This window comes from Lissotriton vulgaris, chromosome 8 (assembly GCF_964263255.1).
Source record: "Lissotriton vulgaris chromosome 8, aLisVul1.2, whole genome shotgun sequence".
Lineage (NCBI taxonomy): Eukaryota > Metazoa > Chordata > Amphibia > Caudata > Salamandridae > Lissotriton > Lissotriton vulgaris.
This window is the reverse complement of record NC_141696.1, coordinates 529,540,259-529,561,913: the sequence shown is the minus strand read 5'-3', so window position 1 is coordinate 529,561,913 and position 21,655 is coordinate 529,540,259. Positions and strand designations below refer to the sequence as shown.

General features: G+C 42.0%; 1 protein-coding gene across 3 annotated transcripts in view; it reads left to right on the top strand.

Annotated features, from left to right (window-relative positions):
• ATP11A (ATPase phospholipid transporting 11A) overlaps positions 1–21,655 on the top strand; it is a 941,588-nt gene that overhangs the window by 624,523 nt on the left and 295,410 nt on the right. For all 3 annotated transcript variants that reach the window (XM_086934336.1, XM_086934337.1, XM_086934338.1), the window contains exon 13: positions 13,918–14,091. In XM_086934336.1, the coding sequence (XP_086790462.1) occupies positions 13,918–14,091 (174 nt within the window). The remainder of the gene's footprint in view (positions 1–13,917; positions 14,092–21,655) is intronic.

The following is a 21,655-nucleotide window of genomic DNA, read 5'->3' as shown; positions in this document are numbered from 1 at the left end:
TCAGAGCGATTTTCCTGGCCTTGGAAGCTTTTCTCCCAAAAATAAAAGATTTGATGGTTCTAATGAGAACAGACAATACTACGGCCAAGCATTATATCAACAAGCAGGGCGGCACAAGTCTTGGTATGCTGTCGGCGGAAGCTCAGGCTGTCTGGGAATGGGCGATTTTACATGGGATCTCGCTGAAGGCGGAACATCTCCCAGGAACTCTCAACGAGACAGCGGACACACTAATCAGACTAAAGTCAGTCAGCCACGATTCGGAGCTGGACCAGAAGACACTTGTGTACATTTTCCATCTATGGGGCAGACCGTCCATAGATCTCTTTGCTACTCCAGAGAACAAGAAATGCCGGTTCTTCACAAGCTGGTATCACCATCCGGGATCCTCTGGGAATGCGTTTTCCATGGCATGGTCAGGCGCCTTTGTTTACGCTTTCCCCCCATTCCCCTGATCCTGAGGCTTCTCAGGAAGCTGAAAACGAAACCCTGTGAAATGATCCTAATAGAACTGTCCTGGCCTCACCAGTACTGGTACACGGAGCTCCTTCTCCTATCCTTGGAGCAACCGGTTCCCTTGAATTCTATTCCATCCTTACTGACGATGTCCCAGGGCCAAGTACTGCATTCGGATCCCCGATTTCTGCAATTATCAGCGTGATTTCTGAGCCCAGAGAATTTCTCAACTTAAAGCTCTCCACAAAATGTAGAGAAATCCTTTCTCAGGCTCGTGCTCAAAGTACTAACAAAACCTACAGGATGAAGTGGAAGAGGTTTTGTCTCTGGTGCTGAGAATCGTGAGTGCACCCTTTCTTTTCTTCGGCACATGAAATCCTACCTTATATCCTTTCCTTGGCTAAGGCTGGCCTGGCTCACTCATCTATTAAAGTTCATCTTGTCTCCATCTCTCGCTTCAGAAGGACATCTGCAGGCCCTTCGCTCTGGTCATCAAGAATTATTAAGCAATTCATGAAAGGACTTTTTCGGCCCTTCCCGCTGGTGAAGCCTCCTCCACCGCTGTGGCACCTTAATGTAGTCTTGACTCAGCTCATTAAACATCCCTTCGAGCCGATACATAAAGCGGACCTAAAATTCTTGTTGTGGAAGTTGGCCCTTCTCCTTGCTTTGACATTAGCAAGAACAGTTAGTACTTTGAACTTTAGCTTTATTCGATTTTTTAGGTATAAAATCATAAAAGCACATTGCAAAAAATATACACAATTACATTTCAAATCATATCACGGTAAATAACGTTACAGCTAAAAATCTTTAAGAAAAATCAGGTACCAAATCAACAGTGTATCAAGTAAGAGTCTAGGTATTAAAAACCCCTCAACCCGGAGCCGTTTTGGTCCAGCCAAAAATTGGCCTCTTCGATGTTCTTGTATGCGGATAAAGTGATTCTCTGGGATAAAAGTCAGATAATCCCCAGGTATGTATAGGACCATCTCCTATCTGTGGTTTCCAGGTCTGGAGGTAAGGGACGACATTACTGTTTATAAACTTTATCAGAACCAGGTCACCGGATCTCTCTTTTCGGAGCGGACCCAACCATCCCACCCTTCTAACACATTGTATACTACCATCAATGTCAGGGGGTAGGGGTCTATTTTTTGTTAGCCAAAATAGGGCCTTATTTCTCAGCTCCTGTTCACTTTCAGTTTTTCCCTTTGTGAGTTCGGGGACCCCAGAAAGGACACCCACGAACGGGGCAGCTTCTGGTGGTAGGTGGATATGATTTGTTCCTCTTTGTATGTTCCTTATCTTGGAGGGTGACCCTTTAGGTGGCGTGGTTACTTTGTTCTGTCCCGTCTTAAAGGAACAGCTGTTTGCTGTTTTTATTTTGGTGGAAACTTTCTCGGTAGCTTGGGTTAGTGTGCCTGGTGATGCCCGATGGAGTTGAAGAACACTACTTTGTGGAGTTGTCAGAGGCTTTACAATATCGCGTAAAGGCTGTGGTTGGTTGGGGTCGGCCTTGTTTTTTTAGGAGTATCGAGTTTGTCCTAGTCATTTCCTCTATTGCCGCAATCCTGTCCCCAAGATCGTTCATTCTTTCTATTAAAGGATGTATTGCGGCATTAAACATAGTCTGTATCTGGGCCAAGAGGGTTGGTGAAGTTGGGGGTGCAGGCAATTTATTTTCCTTGGCTTGGGAGTCTGTTTGTTTTTCGGCTGGTCGTTTTCTTTCACCTGAAAAGTCCTGGGAGAACATTATAGGGTTCGTACTGCCTATTTCAGGTGGGCAGGGGGAAGTAACCAGGAGATTTCCATAGGGTGGGGATGATGTACTGGGATGGGGGCTTGTGATGGCAGAGGGGCAAAAGGAGGCATTAATATGCTCCGATGTCGACTTAACGGCCGCAAACTTAGTTTTGCATAAACTGTTAAGTTCCTCCAGAAATGATAGGTTTGGTGATGCGACAACAGGCGGTGTTGTTTTGATTAAATAATGAACCATCGTCCCCTTTGCCAAGTCCCTAGTCACAGTGGGAATCTTCGGGGCCCCCTTACGAGACGTGTTGTAAGTAGCAGTAGGCACCTACGAGGAGTGAGAGTGGTTTGGCACGAGATGTCTTACCTATTATCAGTGCACGGCCAGGGGGGATGGCCTGTCCCGGCCTCTTCTGTCCGATGAGGGCCGTAGAGGGCCCGCCCTTTGCCCGGGCTTAGCCCGGCGCTCCCGCGCGCGACTCGCATTGCGAGAGGTTCTCCTGCCTTTTGCCGGCGCCTCCGGGCGCTCCGCTGACGTCACCTGACCGCCGGGGCACCTGGGGGATGTAGTCCTTGCCCTCGCGGCGGTCAGGGTGCTGGCGCTAATGTGGCGCAAGAGTCTCTTCGGCCGTTCCCCTCACGGCACTTGGTGAGTGTGGCTGGACCTCCCCGGGCGATCTCCTCCCTGTTGTCCGCTCCCCTGCAGCGCTCGGCTCTCCTGCCTTTTGCCGGCGCCTCCGGGCGCTCCGCTGACGTCACCTGACCGCCGGGGCACCTGGGGGATGTAGTCCTTGCCCTCGCGGCGGTCAGGGTGCTGGCGCTAATGTGGCGCAAGAGTCTCTTCGGCCGTTCCCCTCACGGCACTTGGTGAGTGTTGCTGGACCTCCCCGGGCGATCTCCTCCCTGTTGTCCGCTCCCCTGCAGCGCTCGCCACCAGCGCTCGGCTCTCCTGCCTTTTGCCGGCGCCTCCGGGCGCTCCGCTGACGTCACCTGACCGCCGGGGCACCTGGGGGATGTAGTCCTTGCCCTCGTGGCGGTCAGGGTGCTGGCGCTAATGTGGCGCAAGAGTCTCTTCGGCCGTTCCCCTCACGGCACTTGGTGAGTGTTGCTGGACCTCCCCGGGCGATCTCCTCCCTGTTGTCCGCTCCCCTGCAGCGCTCGTCACCAGCGCTCGGCTCTCCTGCCTTTTGCCGGCACCTCCGGGCGCTCCGCTGACGTCACCTGACCGCCGGGGCACCTGGGGGATGTAGTCCTTGCCCTCGCGGCGGTCAGGGTGCTGGCGCTAATGTGGCGCAAGAGTCTCTTCGGCCGTTCCCCTCACGGCACTTGGTGAATGTTGCTGGACCTCCCCGGGCGATCTCCTCCCTGTTGTCCGCTCCCCTCCAGAACAGTTAGTAAATTGTAGGCTTTCACTATCCAGGAGCCTTTTCTTCAGTTTAAGAATAAGACAGTAGTTCTTCGTACCAACCGTAAGTTCATCCCGGAGTTTCCTTCGGATTTTCACTTAACTGAACCTGTGGTCCTGGAGACTTTTTTCCCTCAACCTAAGACTCCGGCTGAGATATCACTTCACTCACTTGACATTCAGTGTTGCCTAAAATTCTATCTCCAAAGAACTAACAATTTCAGGAAGTCACCTCAGCTCTTTGTGGCTTACAGTGCTCCTCAAAAAGGGTTTCCCCTTTCCAAACAGGGGATTGCACATTGGATTTCCAGCTCTATCCAATATTGTCATCAGTTAGCTGGATAGCCCCTCCAGGGGAAGGTCCGTTCTCATTCCACGAGGGCAATCTCTTCTTTTGCAGCCCTCTTTGCTGGGGTGCCTATCCGGGACATCTGCAGGGCAGCGACCTGGAAAAGTATCCATACCTTCACCAGACATCACAGCTTGGATTCTTCGACAGGCAGCGACACTGCAGTGGGACAAGCAGTCCTGAGTAACCTGTTTCAGTAAGCGGTGAGCTTTCACTCTCATCCCCCCCCCCCTTCCTTTTCCTTCATAAGTTCCTCGCACATTCTTTGATACTGTGTATTGCTTTTGACTATTTGGTATGCATGCTTAAATATATTACTTGCATATCACGTTGATGATAATTTTGTTTCCCTACTACTTCTTTAAATTTTGGAGTGTTAGAGTGTATAGTCTTCAATTTAAAAAAGAAAAAGTGGGAGAAGTCTGAATTGCCGAGAGGTGTATTCTTTCTTTTTCCCTAATCTGTTTGGGCATTGTTAATAATTGTTCAAGATAACAAAATCAAAAAATGTGCTCATGACTGCTAGCTACTCTGATTCAAGCATTTGAATCTTTGAAAGTTCCAATACCGGAGTAAGAAAACAGATTACTTACCTGTAACTTTAGTTCTGCAGTATTGGAAACTTTCATAGAATCACATGCGACCCACCCCCCACCCCTGGGATAGCTCGACCTTCGGTATCTTTTTGGTTATCCTGTGGCACTATGGCTACGAAAATCTGAATGTCTGAGTTCTCTCAGGAGTTTTCTAGAGGGTGAGGCTAATCTGTTTGGTTGATGATTTTATTTGGTCTCTTTTACAAAAAGAGATGGATATGTTAAAACACTGGATTGAGCCCAGGCCTGGTTTCTAGTTTGTAATGGCTTTGCATTGCTTTTTTATAAATACTGGGGACTCCCATCTTGACGACGGGAATGATTCAAGCATGTGAATCTATGAAAGTTTCCAATACTGGAGAACTAAAGTTACAGGTAAGTAACTTGTTTTCATATGTATTAACTTTAACCTTTGACCACTAAAGCACAATTATCAATAGTAACCACTCAAACATTCCTGGTGAAGTTACCAGCAGAAATGCTAGGAAAATGTTTATCAATATTAAATGCTCCACCTGAGTACTCAAGTAACATTCAAATCTCCACATGCCGTGTGGCACAAAGGACATAACCACAGAATGAAGTCTCCACAACTCAAAATGCATTATAATTTGGCTAACAACTTTAAATGTGTTTTAGAATTGCAATATTTTGCCTTCACCAGCATATTAATTTTTGAAACTACACATTTTTCTACCAAATACAACTTTCCACTTTTGGCAAACAAATTTTATTTTCCAGAAGAAAAACTTTTTTTCTGAAAAAACATAACTTTTGCCTTTAAAAAATGTAATCGGTTTTTCACTTTTAGAAAATACAAAGTCCTTTGTCATTTTTATTGAGTACCACCATGTAAAAAAGCCTCTCACAGACAGATTCAGCTGCAAATACCCAGATATTACCATCATAGGCCATGGATGCTTCCCATAACACTGAGAATACCTGTGTTATGCTAACAATGGGCAGCATTATACCAGGGCTACCACTGTGCCAAGGCTAGATGCCCACCATATATTAGTTTCTGCCATTATTATGGGAGAAGTGGTTGCCATTCTGTAACGGATGGCTAAAAGCAGTCCAGTCATGCTCCAATTATGTCAATGTTGTCAGCAGGTAAGGTACAACTACCAAAATGCCCCAAATGTTCAAGGATGAAAATCATTATGGCTTTGGCACAATTATGCCATGAACTGACACACTTGCACAAGAGATAAGGCTCTTATGTTGGGTAATAGCATACATGTTTGGCAGTCCTTGACACTAGGTGAACCTTCAAGGAATCAACACTGTTTATTAGCGAAGGACACAATATAAGACAGACACATCCACATATAAATGAATGCAGATGCTTCTACTGTTCTCTGCCTGGATGCACACTCTTCTCCTCTGCTATTGGTTAGTCATGCTCCCAACTAACAAATTTTCACCCTAGTTCCTGCATTCACACACTTTGGTGGGTCAGCACTGGGTACTGCTGCCACTATCCTTTCATGTCACATGTTTCACACTTAGTGCGATTGATAGAGCAGGTCGTGTAACATCGCCAGTGTCCTTGTTAGATTTAAAGTTGATAGAGATGACCAGAGATCCCTCCAACCCTTGGAACTCTAACTTTTGGCCCCCCCTCCTAGGCAATCCTCCCCCGTCTCGCGGAATCTGTAAAGAGTTTAGGGGTTATCATCTGCAAAGATCTGTCTATAAAGCCTCAGATTGGCGCAGTGGTATCTTCTTGCTTTTTCCATCTTCGTAGAATCCGAAAGCACTCTAGATTCTTAACTACTGAGGCCTTAACCCATGTCCTTCTGGCCTTGGTCATTTCCCGCATTGACTCTGCCAACTCACTTTATGTTGGCATCCCTTCCTATCGGCTCCGTCGCCTGCAATTGGTACAAAACCAGGCAGCTAGGCTAATTTTTCACCAACCTAGACACCATCATGTTCGTCCCTTGATGAAGAGCCTCCACTGGCTCCCGGTGGCCAAACGCTGCAAATTTAAATTGACTGTACCATTTTCAAAGCCTTGGCGGGTCTTGGACCAGCTTTCATCTCCTCTACCGCTACCTTCCCTCTCGTGACCTCCGTTCCTCTCCTTTGTCCCTGCTCACTACCCCCACCTTTAAACGAAAGAAACACGGTGGTCTCAGATTCTCTTTCCTTGCGCCTCATTTTTGGAACTCCCTCCCCTTGGAATTCAGATTAGTAACAGCCTATACCCACTTTAGATCTCTTCTGAAGACCCTGTTGTTCTCTCAGGCATATGAGTAAGGTTCTGCCCATCATACATCTGCTGCCCCCCGTTCACAGCGCCATGAAACCGTTTGGTGAAAGTGCGCTCTATAAATAACTTTAACATAACATAACACAACAGATGGTTAATGTGGCGTACCCCATAGGCCAACACAGTGCGTGTTTGAGTGTTATCACGCAGCCCTGTCCTTGGTTTGGCTGGCTGAAACCCTTAAGAGTATTGAAACAAGCACTGTTGCCTTCTTTAATCTGCACAGGCTCTCTGAGACTGGCTTGGCCTCTGAGAGTTACTTTGAAGGTGCTGGTGAGCTACCAGTAGCTCCCGAGCCACTCGTTGGAGACCCCAGCTCTAGAGTTTATTATAAGAAGAAACGCTTTCTTTGTGGGTTATTAACCTTAGTTTCAATGAATGTGTGTTTGTATTTCTTAAGCACACAGCTTTAGCTTTCCAACTCCTACCTTCTCAGTGTGTGAGTGAATTAATAGATTTAGTTCCCACATATTTCTTCATCTGCTGCTCCTCCCTCCCAATCAAATTAATGAAAAATGTTTATTAACGTATTTTTTATATTAAGGGAATATATATTCTGGAGTACAAGAAAGGATTTTCATCATGACAGAAGAATTCAAAAACGTACCAGCACTAAAGATAAAATATAGCAAATATGTATTTTATGTTTTTTGTAACACTTAAAACTCTGCAGTGGCCGAAACGAGCTTTATCCTCTTTTGATAAATGCTCAACTGTTAATTCAAGTATGCTCAGACTTGCTTTGATTGCTTCTCTTGAGCAGCACCGTTGACACAAAATCATTGGCTCCTCTAAGATGTGGATCGTTTTTGGAATGTTTTACGTGCTGAATAAGGCAGTTGATCTTTCACCAATTAATGTGCCTCAATGTTTAATTTCCTTCCTTTTTTTGCGAAGAGGACTGTGTTTAATGACACCATCACAACTCATGAAAATAATCAAAGAACATCCTATTTAAATTCACCTGAGTACTTTTCTCAATATACAGAATATCCTGCATTTGCAACTAGAATTCATTTGGGCTCATCACTCCTATTGAAAACAACATTTGAAGAATTGTAATTTATTTCTTATGTGAAGTATTGCAGACAATAATATTCCCAAAACGAAATTAAGGGAGACAAATTTAAATAGTGGGTCCTATTAAAGAAGTTTAAAAAAAGCAGTACAGAGATAGCTTGGTGAAGAAGTAATCCAAACAGCTGATTTAAATACCCCAGAATAGGGGGAAATGAGGGACTGCTTTTTCACTAGCAATTGGAAAACCTCAAGTATTGGCCCTCTTTTTTCCGCACCAGCAAACACCACTGTAGCGGGAAACATCATGAACCAGATTCCAGCATCATAAAACTTCACCAAAGACAGCTGAGAGCTCAAAATCTGTTTGCGTTCTAAAATTCAAAAGCACTCTGCCAATCATTAAGCACATAAAGCCAAGGATACCTCTCTGTCTGGACCAGATGGTTGCTTCTAAGCAAACTAAAATAGTGATGCTGAAATCAAACGCTCTTTTGGTTTTTGACTCCACTCAGTTTTCAATATAAAGTTTGACTTTGCAGTTATTAGTACTTGCGCACATAATTTTTTTAGGAGTTAGGTAGGTCAGTGTCTCCAGTGTCACAACTTCCTACATGTAAGTTGGGTTTCTATCAGAAGCACACAGTGGCATCACGCAAAATGATGGGGCCCCCCGCAGAATGTGACGAAGGGCCCTTGAGTCCCCCATATCTCACATATATTCATTGGCCTTGGGATGGATGGGTGCCACTTGAAGGTTTGGGGCCCCTTAAAGGGTTTGGGGTTCCCTTGTTTTGCAAGGGCTAAAGAGGCCTGGGTTACGCCCCTGGATGCATTCTAACACTAGATGTGACTGGTTTCCCACCAAATGTTTAAGCCCACTAAATAGGGTGAGTTTTCCACCACATGTATACCAGTACTAAATTGAAAGGACCTTCTTAGACTGTTTTCCCACTTGCTTTGTTTCATTTTTATTTTTGTCTTAAGCAGTCATTTTGTTTGTCTCTCATATCCCGCAGCTTTAACCAGACTTGGTATACTTAATCAAGAGTAAAAGTTAATTGAAAGATATAACTTAATCACATTACATGGGATCTTAAATTTTAACATATTTGTGTTCAATTTTAAACATTCTAAGATGCATGTGTGTCCACAAACTGGAAACTAAAAGCTAATCTCCTATTGAGGCTACTAGGAGCAGAATACTGGTTATGTCTTTGATTGCTTGAACAGTGTCCTAGTAGACCTGTTTTGGACACTGCTACCCTATATACAAAAACACTCCTTCTTAACCACAGCTTTCCCTTCAGATGGCTGTTTCCCACTTACTTAAGCACTTTATTTCTGCCGGGACTGAGTAGCACCTATAAAGTCACTTGTATGTCTGTTTGTTATTTTGTACACATCAGTAATTCCCCTTTCTTCTATATTTACATAGAATTCTTAAAATATGAAATGTACGTTACACCTGGCTAATTTTAGTGCTCACCTTTCAAATGTTCTGCTGAAATAGTCACGTCTGGTGAACAAGTGGGCAAAATAAAATTTTAAGTAACTATAATGGGTCCTTTATAGTGCAAGGTTGGACGAAAATAGTGGAAGAGTGAACATAATGACCTTATATAAAAGAGGATAAGTGAACTACAATGCAAATCTTGGAAGGGAAGAATGGACATTTAGTTACAAAGCGATAGTAAACATCTTTAAAAAAAGATTCTCTTCCTTTTCCTAAACAAGATGATTTAAGTAGATTTTTATTGGAATGTTTTCAGTAGTGCCTAATAACTCTGCAGCAATGTTTCTTTAAAGTGATTAACTCCTTCAGCATTAATGGTAAGTAAGAAGGTTTAAGCCAATATCGTTTTCTTTAATGTCCTCAGTGTCCATGTCATCATCAATGTGATTGCATATGGATGGTGTCTGGAGTTTTTTAATGTGGGGTGCCCTAAGTGCGATGGACACGTACAAATGTGGGTCCTGTGTCATGGTGCCATTGGATTCAAGCTTTTATATCTGAAAGTGACATCTAGCTGCAGATTGCTTAACTTAAAATTCTCCCAAGGTGCCAAACTGAATCCAGAAAAAACATAGAGGATGCCAAAAAACTGCAGGGAATCCGCTTCTCCAGATCTGCATTGTAGCGCGGAAAAAAGGAAACTGATGTTGGTGCGTCGGGAAAGGGCTTATAGCGACTCCATCAAGGTCAACATTCGGTGGACGACGTTGCCAAGGAGTCACACGACTCCCTCAACCGTCGCGCAGAGGTTCTGCTGGAAACATTGTTAGGGATCCAGTCTGGCACACACCTGGGGGGTCGGGGGGGGGTGATTCTAAGGTAAGGAATCTGTGGCTAGACTATGTCTCTACTAAATAAGGCATTTCCGAAGGTAGATAACTGAACACTGATAGACCTAAACAGCCAAAATGGATCTGGCACAGCAGTCTGGGCAAGACTGTTCCTATTAGACCAGGAGTGAGTCTAATTTGCATGTGGACAATCTCTGTCTGCAGTGGTATAGTGGGCAAAATAACATATACTGTAATACAGACCACATAATTACCCATGAGTGAGATTATTGCACGCATTTCACCAAATACTTTTTTGTTTGAAACACCCTGGGTGCAACAGGTATACCCAGACTGGGGTCCTGTGCTCACTGTGACTCTGGATTGAAGCTGCACCTTACAGATAAGGTGCAAACTGGTGTCAGTTGGCAATTTGATATGAGTTGGCAAAATGGGCTGTACTGCTTTTCTTGAAGGGGGACCAAATTTATTTTGCATATAGTTGGTCTGTGCCAGGAGTGGCATAGTGTGAAACAAATGATGCACTAGAAAGTGCTCCTGAATAGTTACCAATTAATTCAAGCATTACACCTATTACTTTTTAAATAGAGCTCCCATGGAGCCTTTCCTCAAAGCCAAGCTCCTTATCATCTATTATCTCACTGTGAATGTTAAGGACAGTAACGCTGTTGAGACCATAATCACGAGAACCCTCTTTGTCGATGGCAAGAACGACCTGCTCCTTGACAGGAGCCTCCAGCAGAGGATGACTGCAGTGTTGGGGGAGGTATGTTTGCAAGTCTAGCTTTTAGCACCTTGAGGGACCAGCTGGCAAATGGAAATGAACAGGAGGTGAAGGACTCTCAATCCTTTCATAGTTAAGGTTTCCCTCAGAAAGCCTGCTCTCTAAGTGAAAGATGAATCTAGGCTTTTGAAAAAAATAATTATCGGTCTAATTTATTGTCGAGTTGTGTGAAACATGGCATCAGTGGCGTAACGAACCTTGAGGGGGACCCCCTGCAGGGTACGTGAAGGGGTTCCCCTCTGGACTCAATCTAGAGCTCCCCAGCAGAAGTGCGGTGCTGACTGGGTCCCCTGGAGGGTGAGGGCCCCCCCACACCACAGGGGCTGCATGGGCCTGTTACTGCCCGGTATGGCATGCTTGATCCATGCTCAGAACTAAGACTTTCATGGTTCTTGAGATCAGGTTCAGATTAAGATGTATTATTTGGACCAGGGGTAAGGATTCTATCACTCTGCCCTTAGATAAAGAAATGAACCCATATGGTCGTATATATTTCTTGGTGCTAGAGGGGGAAAAAGATCACATATCACAATTAGGAAATTCATGAACAGGTTAATGCAATATATAGAATGTCAGAGGGATATTAATCAGAGCAAGGTTTCTGTGATCAAAAAGGGCACATTTTTAACAGAGAATTTGAATTTTGTTACATGGGATGGAAGCAAGGTTTCAGAACAGCGTGCCTGCAACTCATACCCTACATTCCTTGTCCCTGTGAAGAGGTTACAAATCTAACACTTTTCCTGTGTAGATAACGTTTTAATTATTTACATAAATGCTAAGAACAGGGAAGAAGCTGAAGTTTCACAGGTTTTGTTTGTAGAGCTTTCTTTATTGTCTTTTTTATATACACCATCATATACCTCATAGCATAAATGCTAAGAACAGGGAAGAAGCTGAAGTTTCACAGGTTTTTTGGTAGAGCTTTCTTTATTGTCTTTTTATATACACCATCATATACCTCAGTACAGAACATTAGCATTGATAGTATGGTAAAATATGGTACTTCATTATAAAGCAGTCTCATAATCAGCATCGCTTTTCTGTATTAGTCATCTTGCTTTCTGTAATGCACATGTTGTCTAGTGTGCCTTTTCACCTCCTTATGTATATTTAAACACTCGCCCCCCATGAACATTTACAAACAACAGGTTTTGAACTTCTCCTGTTCTGGTCTACATTATACTAAGTGTGGCGTATAGATCTGTAGCCTTTGTGGCCGGTCTAGGGGAGATGATCATTTACAGTCATCATTCCAGTATGGGGGTTGGCGCTTTGTTTAGCCTCAGGGCGTGCTGTCAGTATATGTGACGCTGGGGCTTACTCTTGCTATCCTAGTTCACTATCACCATACCGACCCGTAAGCAGAAGTTTCACAGATGATTGACTCACCATCCAGTCGGTTAAAGAGTCTGAGATGGCTGTCAAGGATGGTATTAACATCTACTTTTTAAATGAGAGGAAAAAGGCCAAAGGAGTGCGTTTCTAGCCTGACATATTTTGAATATAATGTTCATGAGTGAAGGATATCCCTACTGAAAAAACCCAATTCAGGTAAATAATTTATTTTTTCCCATTGTAAGTTTATAGGTTTGATAGTACCCACCTCGCCAACAGCATCTCCACCCCTGTTTATGTGCCAAATCCCTTTGGCATTATTGTTGTGTAATGTAATATGTGATGTTTCTATTTACATATTGGGGTGAAACAGAACTGAATTCAGGAATAGAAGAAATGCATCACCTGCATTTTTGTTATTTTCATGGTTCATGGCTGCTGATACCCAATAGCAAAGGCCAAGTAATGGAATGCAACCTTTTTAAATTCTACCTGTGTTTTCTTTGTATTGAAAGGGGAAGTGAGGTGATAGAAGCAATGCTGTAATTAAAATAAAATTGAAGAAAAAAACTTCAAGGTCAACTAATCATTCTGTCAGTCAATCGATATACTTCTATCAGAGTTTAAACCAAATCATACAACTCACAAAAAAACGACATCACAATTATACAATAAAGCATACAAAGAATAAAAATATTGACATGAAATTGCATAAAAACATCAAGAACCGAATCGAGCTGATCTATAAACCCCCATATTAAACATTGACACATTATATCAAATTACAAAAGAAGCTAAAAGTTGTAAATGTAGAAAAGCAGGCTGAGTCTCATATAAATCCAGCAATAAAAAGAGAGATTTTAAGAACTTGAGCCGAAGAGATTTATAAAAAAGACATGTCAAAACAATGTGCAAAGTGTCACATTTAGAAAGAAGATCAGAAGTACATATAGGTGGATCAGAATACTTGGACCAAGTTCCCTTGGAATAGAGTAGCTGTTGGAACACATTCAATCTGAAAAAAGTCAAAAGATGACGCAGATAAATTGGCATTTCAAAAAGAAGATAAGGCTCTATCCCGGGTACTGTTTTGACCATAACACATTTTCGGTAAAGAGTCTTGACTAGTGCTAAAGATTTCCTTTCCGTTGTCGTTCTATGAAGAAAGGACTCTTTTAACCGTACAACATGTTTTTTGTTGATGCTTAAATGATAAAATATATGTATCTCAGGCCTCCCTAGAACCTTCACATTCTCTCTGATGTATACCATCCAGGTAATAATATACATGTTGTCCAATATCATACAGTAAAATGTCCATTCCTTCAGCTAAAAAAACAAATTTTTTTTTATTTCTAACAGATAAAATACTTATAAAACAATCACATCCTTTGCGGTATACTCTTTTGGAATTCTGTGTCATCGCATAGGACTCTGCCTAGATCCCTCTCCTCATCGCTGTTGCATAATTCATTGGTGGCTTCATACATCCCAACAGTATATGGTTCAAGAAACATTTATGTTAGCACTTTATCTGCATGTTCTGCATATTATTTCTAGCATAGCTTCTCTGTGTTTCAACTGATGCCTTGCCCTTCATATTGTGTTTTTTTTTGCTATTCATTTTGACAGGTGGAGTATGTTTTTACAGACAAAACTGGAACATTAACAGAAAACAATATGGAATTTATTGAATGTTGCATTGAAGGACACATCTATGTACCCCATGTCATCTGCAATGGTCAAATCCTTCACGATTGTGCAGGCATTGATATGATTGATTCCTCACCTGGAGCTGGTTCAAAAGTAGGAATCTAATTTTGTCTGTCTGTAATTATTTGTAAAATATCCAACAGTTCAATGTTTGTATTTTAAAGGAAAAGCACATGAACGTGTTTTCAGGCAATGTTTAATTTTCTCAAAATAACCTCTCTGATATTGTTGCTTTTGGGCATTTTTATTGTTTATTCTAGAAATATGCTGCCAGTTGATTAGTATCTGTTTTTCTTGAATGTGCCATTGTTGATAATCCAGTGTTAAGTTGTAGAAGCATCTAATTATTCCCTTGATACCCACAATCAAAATCCGTCTGTAATAACACGTTAGTCTTACTGCACTCGTTCATAATTGTGTTGTTTCAACTTGGGTGCCTCATTGTAAGGCAAATTTAGTATGTATCTTTGGTTCCCCAGAACATTCCATCCAATCACTTTCACTCCTGGATTAATGAAAACTTGATTTTTTTGCCCACAAGTTTTAAATGTTTCCTACATTTTCAGTATTTCTCAAACAATCTTAAATACATTAGCCTAGACCTACAAATATTGTGACATTTTGGAGATCTTACTCCCTTTTTTCATTTAAGTTCTTCAAGAAGACCGCTATTTCCAATTTGTGACTTCTACGAAGACTACCAAAGTTTAGCTTAAATGTGTGGTGTGTTTATTTCTCATCGTTTTGGGTAGGCTTTTCCAACATTTTGCTATCAACATGAAACAAGCATTTGCACTGCAATAGACCTCGCATTTGCGAGAGTTTGAGCTATTGGCATTGCAAATGGCAATGCCTTTTATTTATGTGTTGGTTTTTTAAAACCGATAAATAAAGGCTTTGTCATTTATAATGTGAGACCTATTGCATTGTAAATGCTTGTTCGTAAAAGCGCAGCATGGGCCACTTTTACAAAAAAAATGCATTTTGTTTGTCGAGTTGACAAACAAATTTTTTTTTGTAAAAGCCCCCCATGCTGTGCTTTCACTATAATGGTGGCCACACCCCTTTCTTTAGCCGCAACTCGTCTAAAGAAAGTGGCTTAGCCGCAATTTAAGTGAAAGCGCTGTATGGGGCACTTTTACAAAAAAAAGCATTTGTCTCTCAACCTGACAAACAAATGTTTTTTTGGGGGAAAAGCGCCCCATTCCGCGCTATCACTTTAATAGCGGCTGCACACCTTGCTTTAGACAAGCTGCATCTAAAAAAAGGGGGGCGAGCGCCTTTAAAATGAAATCACGGAATGGGGCGCCTTAAAACCAAAAAGCTAATACATAGGGAGAAAAACAAAACGTGCAGTTGCGTTCGGCTCCACAAACAACAAACCAAAGGCACAGCCGCCATTACATCAGCTGAGGTGTGCTGTGCTATGAAAAACAAAAAGTAAAACGTTGCGAGGGAGCAGGAGAAAGCCCTTTACCAAAATAGTGCTCGGAGGCTGTAATTAAAGCCTACCGAGTAACAGCACATGCAACAGGGGAGACAGATGAGACAGGGCAGTACTAAGGAGGGACTACTAAGCCTATTGACCAATAAAAAGCCCCAGTTTACAAAGGACAGTTACAGGAGTTAATTAAAAAGAGGGGCGGAAACTGGGCCGAGCTGAACACAGCATGTCTCGAAGAGGCAGCGCAAGCGCTGCCTAGACAAGACCTAAAAAGAATCGCCCCAGGTCAGATTTTTCTGAAATTTTGAGTACGTGAGAGGCTGTTATATGCCTAGTGTAAGGTTAGAAAAAGAATGCCTGAAATTTCTCTTGGGAAAAAAAACCTCTGGTATCATCTATTTATAGCCCGGTGAAGCAGACAAATCAATTTTTGACTGCATCAAGAGTCAATGTTAGGACGTGAAAATCTCTAAAATTGAATATTATGATACTTGGGAGTACCTCATATACACAGGGTAGGAGTAGCAATCATAACCATTACCAGAGTTGCAACTCATTAAGAACAGCTCGGATGTAGAAACATTAGTTTTTCTCAAGGTTTTTAGGTGAAAATATCATTTAATATTGGTTTAAGGAAGCTATCTGTATCCAGTTTTGGACACAGCGTTCATACTTGTTTCACAAGAGCAACATAGGTTTCAATCGCCTCAGGCCAAAAAATGGTGGCACACAATGTCATCTAGGTGCCTATAATCAGTTTCAGAGTGTTCATTTGAAAAGTCTTGCCCATCCAAGTAGCAGTTGTCATCAGGATGCCCACTGATTAGGGGGGAGATTGAAAAATATTTATGTATCATTTTCATAGTTAAACATAAGAGGCGAGGGAAACCAAAGGCTTTGGCATGCTACAAAAAAAGAATAAGGAGAGAATTTATTACATTAATAAGGCCTGCAGCATTCAAGTCTGGAAAAAATGGTTCCGGTTTAGTGCAGTTCTGTTACTCAGTTTTTATCTTACTAAAACCTCTTAAGGAGCAGAGTGGTCAACTGTGTTAAAAGCAAAAGAAGGCTCAACTTGCAGTGTATGGCTATTGATTAAGAACCATGATTTCCATGATGGTGGCTGGATATGACAAAATGGAAACAGGATGGTATTTGAAAACTCAGCTGTCTGGCTTTTCAGTAATCGTATCTACTTCTCTCTAAGCACTCTAATTTTTTACATGGTACCGTAATTGACCTAATTATGTTTTTTAGAAACAAACAACCTCTGACTACTTCTGACTGGGGTGAGTTGACACAATCACTGACACCCATTTGGTTAAACTATATATTTAAATATCCTGTTTGGCTGTGTGCAGTGCGCACTTTACTCACAGAGTGACTTGTGTGTTTGCACTCATTTTTTTTACACACTTGTTTGTTCATCATTGTGATTATTCTATTTTAAAATGTATGTACTAAATCTGTAGACTCGTAATCCAATCTACCACATGTTTAATACCGTAAGGCTTCTTTTTTCACATTATGTATTTTTCTTGGTATATTCGATTTGTGTTCCTACTTTGGCAGAGAGTGGCAGGTTCTGACGAATGCCATCACAACTCTTAGGGTAACTCAAGACAGAAACATGCCAATCATTCTCCGCATTAATCCCTGCTTTGTTTTGTTTACATTACCTCTGGAGACAAGAATACAACTTGGGGTCTACCAGGCAATAATTGTAATTCTATCCTGCTCACCAGTATCCCCTCTGCTCTTTGCACAAAAATCAAGCACTCCCACTAAAATCCATAGGAGACGCTCTGGCATCATCCATCTCCAAGTGCACCCCTCTTTTATGGAATTGTAGCCCACATTTTAATCTTCCAGGGGTATCAGTTTGAAGGGGAGCCCTATGATGAAGCATGACACCAATTGGGTGAGTGGGGGCTTTTATTCTACAAAAATGATTTTCCTTTCTTTGTAGACACACCACAACAACCATTTTCATACCTGGAGTATCTTTTATGAGTTTTTGGAGGCACAGCTTAATTTGTTGAAGAATAAGTGGCGGTGCCCAAAGCTTTGCTCAGAAGCCTGCGGCCGGCACCAATGCTCCAAATACTTAGGCTACATACTCATGAATCCACCTCAGGCTTCTTTCATCAACTTACAGACACTCCCTGCCCCTTGCTTGATCTCACTCCTTCAGGTTTCTTCTTTCTCCCTTTGCTACAGATTTCCATCTTTCTCATTCTTTCTCCTTTGTACATTTTCCCTCTCTTGATCTCTGGAAATGTTGGATGAGTAAAAATAAGTGGCAGTCCCCAAAAATAAGTGCAGGCGGCCCCCTCTGGCCCCAAACATAAGTTGTGGTGCCTCCCAACCCCCACCCAGTAACCACAGACTCAAAATAAGCACTGTTGGGAGGTTATACTTATGCATTACAAATAAATCTTTGTATTGATGACCGAGAACCTGCTGGTCAGACCATACGTAAAGGTATTGCGCTGCTACGCAGCATATAGTCATATGTAATCTGGAGCGTGAATGCTAAAGGCAGATACAACCAGGTTTTCAAAAAGCAGTTATTGATAATCACAAAGTGCAAGATAACATTACAATTAGAAAGTGGTGAATACAAAGAGCGTGCAAAAAGGCACCTAAGAATAAAACAGTTATTTACTCACCAGAGTCTGAGTGAAGAGAGCCGATACGACTGCAGCTCAAGGTGCTGCAGCCCAGGCCAAGCACAGGGGTTGTGATTACGACACTGGTGAGTCTTGCCAAGTACACTGAAGGTCCGTCAAGGTGGTTGGAACAGGAACATAGCAGTGGGTAACAATCAGACAGGTCGCAGATAGCTTTGAAAAGTCAAATGTTGTTTTTTCAATGAAGGCAAAGACTGAGGCTGTTTTTCCAAAAGTCCACAAGGATGATCCAGAGACCAGCACATCTAAAGGCCTTAGAGATGGGTCACACAAACGGGTTCAAGATGAACAGCAAAGGGAGCAGGAGAGAGCTTCACCCTCAATGACGCCCACTCCCAGAAATGGCTACAATGCTGCCGCTTTCCTGAAACTACCACTACTGTTCGGTACTGCCAAAAGCAAAATATTAGCGATAAATGAATTGCTTGGATAGAGGCATTTGATGATTTCATTGATGCATTTGAAGAGACTGATAAAAAAAAAGATTATCCAGTACCTCAAAAATGTTGCTGGTGTTGGTGTAAAAGAAGTCATAAAGAAAATGCTTTAAACCGATGAAGTCACTTGTCCTCAGATTAAAGAAGTGTTGAATCTCAAGTATAATCCAATGCCATATGTGGATTACGAAAGATACATCTTCAACCAGGAACGCCAGAAAGCTAGTGAAGCCATTGATGAATTTGTGGAGAGACTCCATACACTCATCAGATATTGTAAGTTCAGTGAATGTAATGATGAAGAAGCTATGCATCTGAGAGTTATTGATGGATGCTTGTCAGATTCATCAGACGACGAATGCTGGCGTGAGTGTTAATGTTCGGCTCTCAGACTGATTTGTAAAGGCTGTGGTAAGGAGAACCATTTTGTGACAGTTTGCAAAGCGAAGGAAAAAGTAAGCGCATCATGGCGTGAAGACAAAATGGCTGCCATAAAATTTCAGAAGCAACTTTCAGCACACACCCACAAAGCCAAGCGAAGACATCAGTAGAGACAAATCGACACTGAACAAAGTCGATCATCATCTAAATCATCAGTTCTTCTATACCAGTATCAAGTGAAAGTGAAGAAAATGAATGTGCCATGTCAATGTTTACCTCAGAAAAGCGTGCTTATGTTGTTTTGAAGAAAAATGTCAGTCATAGAAGTATTGACATGCCAGAGCACCAAAGTCATTCAACCATTGTCCGAAGATTACACTGAAATTAAATGGCTGTTTGATACCTTTCATTATCGACAGTGGTGCATAAATAAATATTTTGCTTGTGGAGAAATACAATCAATTATCTCCATTACTGCAATTTATGTCATTGAAAAACCAAAGTGTATACATGGGCTGCATTGACACTCTTAAAAAGTCAAGCTTTCTTTGTAGCGACATTGAAACACAAGAAAACGAAGATATAAGCACCCATCCATGTGCTTCAACTCGCAGCGTCCAGTGCCTCTCTACTCAGGTTCAGCACAGCCGCTGGTATGGGACTGATTTCTGTAAATTGCAACATAAATGCTCACTACAAAATAGTAAGTCAGTTCTCTCCGTTATTTCATGGTTTGGAAAAACTTAAGACCCTGAAAGGGAAGCTGCATATTAATGAGGACATCCATTCTGTTTCTCAAAGACCTAGACAAATTGCTTTTCATTTGCAAGAAGCTATTGAGAAAGAACTTGAATTGTTACTTAAACATGATATTATTGAGCGTTCCACTGGTCCAACGCCATGGGTTTCTCCCATAGAAGTAGTGCCCAAAAAGCAAAGTGAAGGAGCTGTATTCATATGTGTTGACATGCGTCAAGCTAACAAGGCAATTGAACCAGAACGACATCCAGGTCCATACGTTGCTGGCATGATAACACAATTAAATGCTGCAAAGTTCTTCTCTTGTCTTGATTTAAATATAGGTTATTATCAGAACTTGAAGAAGATTGCAACTACATCATATAAACTTTTCTACACATGTTGGTCTTTTTCGATACAAAAGACTATGTTTTGGTGTGCTATCCGCTGCAGAACTGTTTCAAGACGTCATTCGACAACTCATACAGCCTGTCATGAATGCGTTCAACTACGGTGATGACATATTGGTTTTTGAAGCTACACAAAAAGACAATGATAAATCTCTTACACAAGTATGTAGTTTACTTCCCGAAGCAGGTTTGACTTTGAATGCAACCAAATGTGAGTTCCATAAGACACAGCTAAAATTCTTTGGCCCTATCTTTTCTGATGGAGGTATGACACCAGATCCTGCTATAGTACAAGCGCTATCAAATGCTGATCCCCGGCAAGATGTTTCCATTATGTGTTTTTTTCTTGGCTTGGCCAATTAACTGTTCAAGATACATACAAGACTTTGCCACTGTAGGTACTCCGTTGAGAGACTGGACACGAAAGAATGTTTCCTTTCATTTGTCACTTGAATATGAGAAAAGTTTCAAGATAATTGAACAAGCCGTTGAGAATGCTACTGAAATGGCATATTTAAATCTGAAGCATCATACAACAATTGCTGTTGATGCCAGCCCAGTGAGGTTAGGCTCTATCCTGGCACAGCACAGTGTGCTCGAAGGCATATTGTGGCATATGCAAGTAGAGGTTTGTTCGAAACAGAACGTCCTTACTCACAACCTTAGAAAGAAAGCTTAGTTGTGGTATGGGCTTCTGAACCTTTCTATGTATTCCTGTACAGAAAACCTTTTACAATGGTAACTGATCATCCGGCTTTACAGACTGTATTTGGAAATTCAAAGGCCAAAATGCTTCCTAGTATTGAATGATGGGGAATATGGCTACAAGACTATGATTATTCCATTGTGCATCGTCCAGGGAAGGATCAGAACCCTGCTGACTACTTTTCCAGAGTGCCTCTACAAGGTCACGGTGCTCCATCCAAGAAGGTTGAGGTCTATATCAACTTCATTGTAAAATCAAACACACCAGCAGCCATTTTGTTACCCCAGATTATCACTGCCAGGGGCCATGATAGTGGCATGTTAGAGCTGAAGGTTATAATTACACATCAGTCTTGGAACCAACACACGCGACCGCTCACCATTGATGGTGAATATCAAAAGTACAAAAATGTCAAGGATGAACTGTTCATTACTCTGGAATGAGCTATATTATGAGGGGTGAGAATCCTGATTCTTTATAGTGTGAGACATAAAATAATTGAGGTAGCCCATGAAGGGCACCATGGAATTATAGGCCCAAAATTGGCGCTACAAACCAAAGTTTGGTTTCCTTACCTTGATCACAGGGTTGAAAAAGAATTAAAGGCCTGTCATTTATGCAACTGCCATGCTACAAAAGCTATTCATCACACCCTGAACATATCAGAACTCTCAAAGCATGCTTGGGAGAGAATAGCCATTGATTTTTTTCAGTCCACTTGATATTGGACATTATTTATTGGTAATTATGGATGAATACTCAGGATTTCCACTAATTGAAGATTTTTCATGCACAAATCAAGAATGAGTCATTGAAAGACTAGATGGCATCTGTGTGACATGTGGTGT